The sequence below is a fragment of the Periplaneta americana genome, chromosome 16, assembly GCF_040183065.1.
Source record: "Periplaneta americana isolate PAMFEO1 chromosome 16, P.americana_PAMFEO1_priV1, whole genome shotgun sequence".
Classification (NCBI taxonomy): domain Eukaryota; kingdom Metazoa; phylum Arthropoda; class Insecta; order Blattodea; family Blattidae; genus Periplaneta; species Periplaneta americana.
The window spans coordinates 81,356,383-81,367,121 of NC_091132.1; the positions used below are offsets into that span (position 1 = coordinate 81,356,383).

The 10,739-nt window shown below is 37.9% G+C and overlaps 1 protein-coding gene across 3 annotated transcripts in view; it reads left to right on the plus strand.

Annotated features, from left to right (window-relative positions):
• Nucleotides 1-10,739, plus strand: part of LOC138716529 (segmentation protein Runt-like) — a 140,253-nt gene that overhangs the window by 118,413 nt on the left and 11,101 nt on the right. For 2 of the 3 annotated variants that reach the window (XM_069849679.1, XM_069849681.1), the window contains one exon: nucleotides 3,002-3,178. In XM_069849679.1, the coding sequence (XP_069705780.1) occupies nucleotides 3,002-3,178 (177 nt within the window). The remainder of the gene's footprint in view (nucleotides 1-3,001; nucleotides 3,179-10,739) is intronic. The other variant, XM_069849680.1, reaches the window with a different exon arrangement.

The window sequence follows — 10,739 nt, forward strand, 5'->3', positions numbered from 1 at the left end:
GAAGTTGTTCTAGACTTGAGGGGCTATAAACAGCATGCATTCTGACATTGTCCGCGAGATCTTTAGTTTGGGTAACTTCATCGGAAGAATCCAAATAATGTGAAACATGTTATTGTAGGCTACTAATAGTATCTGTAAGAACTACCCGTTGTGTGTCATTCACGCTGTCCAGAGTACCAAGGGCCTGCACAGTAATGATCTCATGAACGAAGACTTTAAACCCAAATTGTAGTAAGATCTGATTCAAATTGAACTTTAAATTTGAAGGTACCAGTTAAGACCTTGTGCTGTGTATGCGGAAAGGCCGCATCTCGCTATAGTTTATGTTGATATCTCGCGGTGCGCCTTTCATCTCGAGCAAGTGCACAGTGCAAGATAGCCGCCTGCCATAAACCGTCGGTTTAATGTGTCTGTAGGCCTATAAAGCATCAATAAGAGATAAACACTGTGTCGCATGTGTGCGAAATGCTAGGCGCATGCACAAATTGAAGGAGGAATGTTTGCATGATTGCTAGAGCTGCTGCAGAAGTAAACGGCATTACGTCAGCGCAATGTAATTGTGTATTTACTCAATATTTGTAGTACAATTTTTCATGAAAATTTGAGTGAAGGAAATTTGTAAATTTTGTAAATCGTTGGGAATTGATATAAAATGTACCTGAAGACGCACGAAACTTGAAGACATAAGGATTCATTCACTCATTCATTCATTCATCCATTCACTTAATGTTCTGCCCAAGGGTAGATCTTTCACTGCAAATCCAGCTTTCTCCAGGCTTTCCTATTTTGTGCCTTCCTCTTTGTTTCCTCATATGATCCATATATCTTAATGTCGTCTATCATCTGATTTCTTCTACACTGAACTCTTCGCTCGTTCACCATTCATTCCAGTGCATCCTTCAGTAGGCAGTTTCTTCTCAGCCAATGACCCAACAATTCCTTTTCCTCTTCCTGATCAGTTTCAGCATCATTCTTTCTTCACCCATTATTTCCAACACAGCTTCATTTCTTATTCTGTCTGTCCACTTCACACGTCTCCATATCCACATTTCAAATGCTTCTATTCGTTATTAAAGAAGTAAATTAGTAATTTTGTAACTGCACGCATTGTATTCTTCACCTAACATAATGAAGAACATTAAATCCAGATGTTTGAAATGTGCAGGACTTGTAACACGTTTGGCGAATCTAGAAATGTATATAGAGTGTTAGTTGGAAGACCTGATTTGAGAGTGGTGGGATATGATTGTAGGAACTGGATTAATCTTGCTCAGGATAGGGATCGATGGCGGGCTTATGTAAGGGTGGGTTCCTTAAAAGCATTTGTAAGTAAATAGGCCTAATAGTAATTTTGTGGAAGGAATATTGTTACTTATTTGCTGTGTAGGCAGCTGATAAAACGTTATTTCACAATTGTGTCTGTTTTCTAGCTCATAAACTCCTAACTTTATATAGGCCTACATTATCCGAAGACACAAAGAATCTTTCACATTCTAAAATCTTATTCTGAAGAAATGCTCCATTTGAGGTATATTTTCTATCGTTATCAATCAAAACACACATTTTTTCATGAAATAGAACTAAGTTTCTTATTTTACACTAGATAAGTGTCATAAGATATAAGATATTATTAAAAATGAGAAAATATTGGGATCGGATTTGGATTTAATAATAATTTTGGGCAATTCCGGCTTGCTGATTTCAAGTACCAGTAACATAAGATTATTTTTTGCACGATCGTGATTTTTTATGTACTATTTAAAGCTATTGTTGTCAGGCCTTGAAAGTTAGAATTCCCACACAGAAACTTGTTGCTAGAGAAACCTTTCTTCATAACATAAAACTATAATGAAATAGACCCATTACAGTGTATTTTTATTGTTACTAGTTACCATTACAGTGCAGTTTTGCGAAGGCTTTGGAATAATATTGCTCTAAATTTTCAATGCAAAATATATTGTATTTTCAATTTTAAGAATCTGATCGTGCAAAAAATGTTGTACAATACACGTTTGTGAAGTGCATTACAAAATCTCGGAAACTGAAAAACTTGCTCTACTCGTTTTAAAACTTTTCGTCAATTTTGTAAAAAGCACTTCCCAACTTTGTATCGTGATATAGGCTACTATTCTGAGCATAAATATGCTTAGGATCCAGTTGATATGGCTACTTGGTATTTAATGTAAATTGAAGCATCTGTTTAATTCAGAAGAAAAGGTAATACACATATATTTCAAATAAATATACAGTAGAGCATAGATTATCCTAATATCGATCAACCGAAACATCGGTTAACTGAAAGCGTTCCAGTCGGGAAATTCAAATTTGCGCGCGCGCCATGTAGAACCTTCGCTAGCGCTGTTTGCGAGATTTAGCTGCAAAAAAAAAAAAAAAACAAATCTCACTCTGAAGCAAAAAAAAAAAAAAAAAAAAATTGGACTACTTTTACTAAACTTTAGGCCTACTTTAATGGCCATTTTGAACTAGTCAAACTAGGCTAGTCAGTTCTCTGTGTTCTTTGTAAGACGAGTGATACAAAATATATACTGTATGTGCAGTTTTGTGTTTAATATGTGTTTCTTTATTTCATACTGCTCCTATGACACCGGTAGAAATTGTTTTCGTAAATGATTGGTTATACAAAAAAATCAGTTATCCGAACACCCCCCAGCCCCAATTGTTTCGGATAAACGATGCTCTACTGTAGCTGTCAAAATTCATTTCTCTATGTCAGAACTACTAAAAAACATAAGTATTAAGAAGATTTGGGAATTTTTGCCCCTCCCCTTCAGGCAGCAAAACAATTACATTTTCCTTAGTATAATTATAAAACAGACAATTGTTTTTCTGACTTACTTGGGCGCTCCCACCTAAGGTAAATTGGAGCATGCTTTATTATAGTCACCACATAGAACACACGTGGTAGGATCGCTAACCATGATGTAGGAATAGCGTATTTTAACTCTCGCCTGTATTTTAACTACATTTTCTCTTGTTTCAGACTTCCATTACCTCCCTGGCCAGCATCCCGGATTCGGTCCCTTCGCACTCTTTCCAGCGGCCCAGTGGCTGGACACTGCGGCGTATATGGGCTATCCTTGGCCCGAATACTTCAGGAGGCCTACGACTGCGGAACTCTGTAAGCTACCGAGCACCTGCGGTTCGTCTATTATAAAAAGTAAGTAGAGTTCTGACACTTCATCTGTGCGTTCCGAAACTGTTATTGTGTGAGGGAGAAGGCGTATGAAAGGCAGCAATGGGAGGCTCTGCGCCTGCGTATATCAGCCCTCCTGCTACTCTACCGGATTTCCAAAAATATCAGTTGTTAAAATTAAAAAAAATATATATAATATTTTATTTTAAGTATTAGATATACTATACTAAAATATGAATAAAGCAAGAAACAAAGAATAATTTACAAAGCCCACTTTCCTCTTACAAATAGGTAAATTCCTCTTGTTCCGAAACCAACGCTAAGCGTGCACGATTAAACCAATGTTTTAGTTATCTGTTGTAGTGACAAATCCCCCACCGTTCTGACGACATCGGAGCGTACGGGTAAAGTATCAGAACTCTAACCTACCAAGACTCCCTAAGAGCGTACTTGCAAATATATTATAATAGGTTATTATGAAACCAATGTTTAAAAATAGGTCCATTGTATATTATAGGCTATTATGAAACCAATGTTTAGAAATAGATCTACAGTCTTACTAATAAACCATGTATAGTTTTTATACGAGACTTATGCAGAGGTGAGACAGAAAACATTACTAATAAACCGTGAATAAGCTATGGACGTATAAACAAGCTGTAACTATATAATGGGAATTGCTTTGCAGTAGTTATGTACACGAAACCCGTTGTTTAAGCGTTATATATAGAGAAAAAATGGCCGCCCCTCTAACAGCTGTTCGTATCGACTGTCATTTTATGATGATGGATGCCTTGTAACCAAAGAAGAACAAACCAAAGATCATAGAATTATTAGAATAATATTGCTGTAGCTTGTACTCTCTGACTAAAATGTAGTGTGGTAATCGATTAGAGCCAGTTGTACTATCGATACTTAGCATGCAACACTAGGGCGCTCTACCGGATGCAATAGAGAACCTCAGATATTCTATTACCTTTCGTAACGAAGTAATGACAAAACTATGACGTAGCTGTGTAACAGTTGTACTGTTATACACGACGTATGTAGTGATTATTAGTAAGAAATTTACACACGACGTATAAACGAGCTACTCATTGTATAAGTATAAGACAGTTAAACGTGTGTATATAGAGTTTTTATTAGTAAGACCGAAATTGTATAAGTGAATCACATCCGACAAACTTGACAACAAATCACAGCTTTATACCACGACGGCCACCAGTGACATCATCATCATAATCATCATCGTCGTCGTCGTCACCGTCGTCGTCCCTTCAATACTAGTAACCAGAGCTGGCGGTTTCGGAACTTACCAAAAAAAAAAAACAAGTTATGTGCACATAGGGTTGTGACTACTGGTCTACGTCATGCAGTCCCTGTTTACACTCAGCATAATGGGAGTTAGTCGTTCAGTGCATAACTACAGCGAAAACAATATGCTTCAACGAATAAATATTAAGTAAATATTGTGAAAGAACTGGACACTAATCAATTCCTGCAGTGAATTTAAGACTGTAACACAGAGTGAATTTATGTCTGGACAGTGCAGGGGTCAAGATATTGGTCCATCTCTACCTATCCGTGTGTCACGGAACCTTTGATTTAGGAATAGACGAGCATTGACATCGAAATGGACAGAAACTCCACCGTATATAAAATACATGTTTAGTCGTATTGCTACCGGCACATGGTGTAGTAACGCAACATGTAAGGTGTACTCTAAGAACTCTGTATTTTTTTCCGTTGAGCCTGGGTGAAAGAACATGAGGTCCCACCAGAACGTCACCAACAATGATGGTCAAACATTCATACTTCCATGTGGTATGCTATTCTTATTTCATAATGAACCGCATCAATGTAAAAAATATTTTACAAAAAGGGATGTAGCAGGAAAAAGTGTTTCCGGACCAATGTCCATATACCATTTATTCATCCACTCTATGAGATGAATGCGCCCCTAAATTTTTGACATACATGTTAATTACATCTTTTATGTGAATAGTTAACTTCCATTGAGACTAACAGAGGATAGATGGAGATCTGAATATACTTTTCTAAGAAAAATAATTTAGGCTTATTAGGCTTCCAATCTACATTATTCGTATTTCTCGAAAATCGAAAATCGAAAATCGAAAAATCGAAAGAGATTTGGGAGGACAAATTTAAAAGGTACGCAAAACGCGTCCTTGCAAGGGGTTGGGGGCTGTACAAAACTAAATATGTGAGCTCCAAGCCTGTTGGCCACTAGTCTCACTCCGGGTTACGCTGCTCCACTGAAGGAGCTCTAGAAAATTTTGAAGGGAAAGCCGAAATTGGACGTAACCTCTTAGGTACCACATACGCGAGGGGGACGGAGATTTGATCAAGTGATCACGGAACGGGGCGAGGAGGAGAGGCTGGTGTTTGCCGTTAGGATGGCAAGACGCTGTCATCTGTTGTTCGATGACAAGGCATGTGAAGGCCGTCAGAAGAAGCGCCGTGAAATCTAAATCTGCAATTTGAGAGGTTTGAAATCTTAGTTTCTGATAAAAAAATCACTATGTTTCATTATTTGCCTGAACAATTTATTTCTTGCCACTAAAAATAATTTATGCTACGCTCTATCCTAGCTCATATATACCCAAATTGCTCTGCGTACTAGGCTTTGGCGGTAACAACTTTTGTCAGGTTTACTATGCTGCCATCTAGTTGTTACATAAGGAGTCACGTCATAACTCCCATTTGAATTGCATTAGCGACTGTACTGCCATCTCGTGTTCGTTTACGGCGGACGGGTGGCGATCCTGGCGTTGTTCTCTTCAAATTGCAACGGATTTTAACATAGGGATGAGTAATCTATATGTGATCTGGGGCTCTATGGAAATCATTAGATATTTGAAAGCCCCAGAAGATGGAGAAATAGTTCCGGCACAAAATTTTAAAGCAATGGATTCTATCTTCCATAGAACACAAATTTTAAAAAGTGATACGGTGTTGATGCAAATTTTTCTCGCGATTTCAGGAGAAATTCATCCGTTAATATTAATTACACCGTATTATTCAGAGAACAAAATATATCTATACTAAACAGAATTCTAGTAGAATGGTGGGAGAAAATCACAGCTACTGACTGCGGAAATTTCGTACAAATATTAAAAATAACTTTTCATCTAAGAAACAACTTAAGAAATGAAGTTTTAAGGGGGGGGGGAAACATACATCTTTGAATACTAGGCTACTGAAAAATTGGTGAAACGCAGTATTTCCTTTTTTTGGCAATACACTGTGTAACTTTCAAATCTAATATGCTCAATATACACTATTTCTCCAATAGTATACTATTTTCGAGATTAAGGGTGTTTGAGAACAAGGTTCTTAGGAAATATTTGGGGCTAAAAGGGATGAAGTTACAGGAGAATGGAGAAAGTTACACAACGCAGAACTGCATGCATTGTATTCTTCACCTGACACAATTAGGAACATTAAATCCAGACGTTTGAGATGGGCAGGGCATGTAGCACGTATGGGTGAATCAAAAAATGCATATAGAGTGTTAGTTGCTAGGCCGGAGGGAAAAAGACCTTTGGGGAGGCCGAGACGTAGATGGGAGGATAATATTAAAATGGATTTGAGGGAGGTGGGGTATGATGATAGAGACTGGATTAATCTTGCGCAGAATAGGGACCGATGGCGGGTTTATATGAGGGCGGCAATGAACCTTCGGGTTCCTTAAAAGCCATTTGTAAGTAAGTAAATATACTATTTTCAGATTTGCTCAAATTATTATTACCGTTATGGCAAAATGACACCCGTAACTTCTGTTTATTAGAAAGTTTTCCTTGATACCTTAAACAGTTCTTCTTACATTTCAGTGAAATTTTGAGTGCAGCTATATTTCATATACTTCTGAATAAATCTGCTAGAACCGTTGATATAACACTTATGGTTTATTTATAAAAAAATATTCTTGACATAATATAACTTAAAAATTGAACTTTAAAATATAAATTAAAATAAAAAAAAAATATTTATACTGAAGATATTTAAAAGATTGTACGTGATGTTATTCATATGACATTCGGGAATAAATATAAAACAGACTCATTCAGAATTATTGGCATTTGTCGAAATTATAAGGGAAAAGGCATCTGAATGCATAAAATGTAAATTCCATTTCTTATTTTTAATTACCCGTAACGGTAGTAGTTTAACTAAATACGAAAATAATATACATTCTACAAATAGCATAGGCTATAATAAAATTTCAAGTTACAGTGTTATTCATTGTATTTCGCCAATTTTTCAATACTCAAAGCTGTTGTGCTATCAATTAAATGGGAATGCATCTTCGAATCCAGTCCTTATTGTTGTAATGATTATAAATGCCTGATATGAAACAGATAGACGTGTTTTACAGATTTATGTGTAAATGAATCTCACCTCTTGATGAGAGAGTAATAAGAATATTGCGGACATATCTCGTCTACGGCAAGATTCCACTCGGTTAGAGATCATCCTAGTCTATCATTCCATCATCGGGGTTATGAATGTCGTCTTACAGACTTATCAAGTTCAGAAATTGACTATTTCACATTATCACAGACGAGTGTACGAAGGAGTTGCACCTGATGCAAAATCAATTAGGCTCTGGTTCAGTAAGTTGCTTACGATCGGCAGTGTCCTAAAACGATCTGGTGGAGCTCGGCGTTCCGTGACAGAAGAAAAGGTGGAAGAAATTCGAGCGAGTTTTCCGAGAAGCCCGAGTAAATCCATTCGCCAGGCATCAAGGCAATTCATTGTGCGTCCGACAACTTTGTAATATTACGTTGCGTTGAATTCACGGATTTCGTCTCTACTTACTACACCACCGTTTGCCCGCGTTGCTGTGGAATCGCCATTTTTGCTTTTGCGAATGTTCATATTATTGCGCAACGTAGTGATAAAACAATCAACTTCAAACAAATGAAATGCAAATTTTTTGAGTTTCTCTTCTTTTGGTACCAGTCTCATTTCATAAATCCGCATACCTTGTTAGCAATGATTAACTGAAATCAGGGAGGTTTGAATGGCACACCTTGTACTATTAATCCGCCAAACCAAGAGAAGTCAGCAACGAGAGATGAACAACGATCGAGAAAGTCGACCTGGTTGGCGAGTTGATATAGCGCTGGCCTTCTATGCCCAAGGTTGCGGGTTCGATCCCGGACCAGGTCGATGGCATTTAAGTGTGCTTAAATGCGACAGGCTCATGTCAGTAGATTTACTGGTATGTAAAAGAACTCCTGCGGGACAAAATTCCGGCACATCCGGCGACGCTGATATAACCTCTACAGTTGCGAGCGTCGTTAAATAAAACATAACATTCAACACTATCGAGAAAGCGAGACTAACAGCGCCCGCAAAGCCGAAAACCTACACGACAATGTTGTATTACGTCGCGTCCTTGACGTAAAGACTTCCGAGTCTTCTGAGACTCGATATTGATCAAGTCCCGAAGTCACGCAGCCTTCAAACGCCACAGTTGTTTATACCTGACTGAACTTTTACCTACTTTGGTAACTGTTATATGTATGTATAAACAATCAAGTAGGCTATTTGAAACAACCTCTACCTTTCAGTGTATAATAATCCGTTCGCCAGTCTTTATTTAATTACTACGCCCTTACTAAAAGGCTAGGAATTTTCTTTTCATATGTTTAAGATGAAGTGTGCAATCTCAAGTAAAAAGATATTAATATCATGTTTTATGTTTCTTAGAAATGCAAATTTATTTGAGAATGTTTTTTTTTCTATTTATATGGTTATAGGTAATATCATATAATAGAACCAGAACATTTTGATAACTAAGATACTGTTCTGTTTTCTCTTTTTGTCTCATTTAAACATTTATGTTATTTATTTCAATGATGTATGTTATTCAAAGTTTCAAAATCTTTCCACGCCGACCAAATGCTATTTCGAGAATGATGAAGAGACTCGGAACGCACGAGAATGACGAGTCGAGACTCGGAAGACAAATGCAACGAACACAGCGAGCGAGAACGGCAGTTGTTCATCTCTATCAGCAACCAACCAGCAACACAAACACTGACCCATAATTATCTTTATTTCATCTAATATTCCTACAGAATGTCGACCTGGTTGGCGAGTTGGTATAGCGCTGGCCTTCTATGTCCAAGGTTGCGGGTTCGATCCCGGCCCAGGTCGATGGCATTTAAGTGTGCTTAAGTGCGACAGGCTCATGTCAGTAGATTTACTGGCATGTGAAAGAACTCCTGCGGGACAAAATTCCGGTACATCCGATGATGATATAACCTCTGCAGTTGCGAGCGTCTTTAAATAAAAAACATAACATCCTACAGAATCTGGAACAATTCACAAATTTTCGTTCTGGGAAGCTGTAAACTGCGGGCATGTGCAACCCTTGAAGAAGAAATGTTGACGGCGATAGGGTCAGGGCCATTAGGCACGAAACCGAAGTATCACGGAGTTGCATTAAACCACACAAGATGGCCATGTCGGTTAGCCAGTAGCCTCGGTAGCTGACTCATCTCAGCTCTGATTTCTGCCGGCAGCACATACATCCCCATGGGCTAAAGATGCTAGATTGGGAGGGAGATATACACAGACAGGGTGAGGATTTGGAAGAGGGTGTATGGAGGTGGAGTGTTTCAATTCAAAGGCTGCAAACCACCCCCCGCTCCCTCCTGCCTCCTTTCACCCTTCTGTAGAATATAGTGCAAGCTCGCTCAAATCGGATTAAGGGATGGCGGCGGTAGGGGATGAATTTCATACGAGGGGGCGTGCAGTCAGTGCAGCTAATTCCCATAAGACTATCTAAAACCTGTACTGTGCCCGCTACCCGTGTTCACATATCATGTCACAACCCCGTAAGGAGACCATCTGGGACCGTGTACTCAACAAAACTAGTAATGCAGAACGTGCTTTATGTAACTTAATGCCTGGCAAAATGGACACTGTAACAAAGTTGTTAATGATAGTCAGCAGTGCGTTGCTAGTACATTTCAAAACATGCCACGTAAAAACAGGCTCCTTTACATTTCTTTTCAATGTCATGAGTGTGCCTTTACCAACAAAATTAAGTGCAAGAAAACTTCTCTATCTTGACAAGCGTGTGCCGCGAAAAGAATCGTGACATTTGTTATGCTTGAATGAGCTGAACTCCTGGTTGGAATAAGTTAACCGGTTGAGATTTTTTCCGGAGTTTTTTCTCAACCTATTAAGAGCAAATGAAGGGCTACCTGCAAAAATGAGGTAGCTCACTTTTACAAACTTGTGGAAACTACGAAAAACATTCTAAAAAATTCAAATTTTAACTGAGCTTCTTTCTTTTTTCATAGTATGTCCTAGGTACCTAGGAGTTTCATTCTATCATTCAATCATTTATTATAATTAGCAAATTAGTTGGGATAAAATGTAAACAAATAATGGAGCTGATCCATTTTAGCAATAAAATTCGATATAATTGGCCACATTTTGTACAGAATACACAATTACTGTGTCAATATCATAAACTACAACACAATATATAGGCCTCATATATACATACATTTATTTATTTATTTTGCTAATAATTGTAACA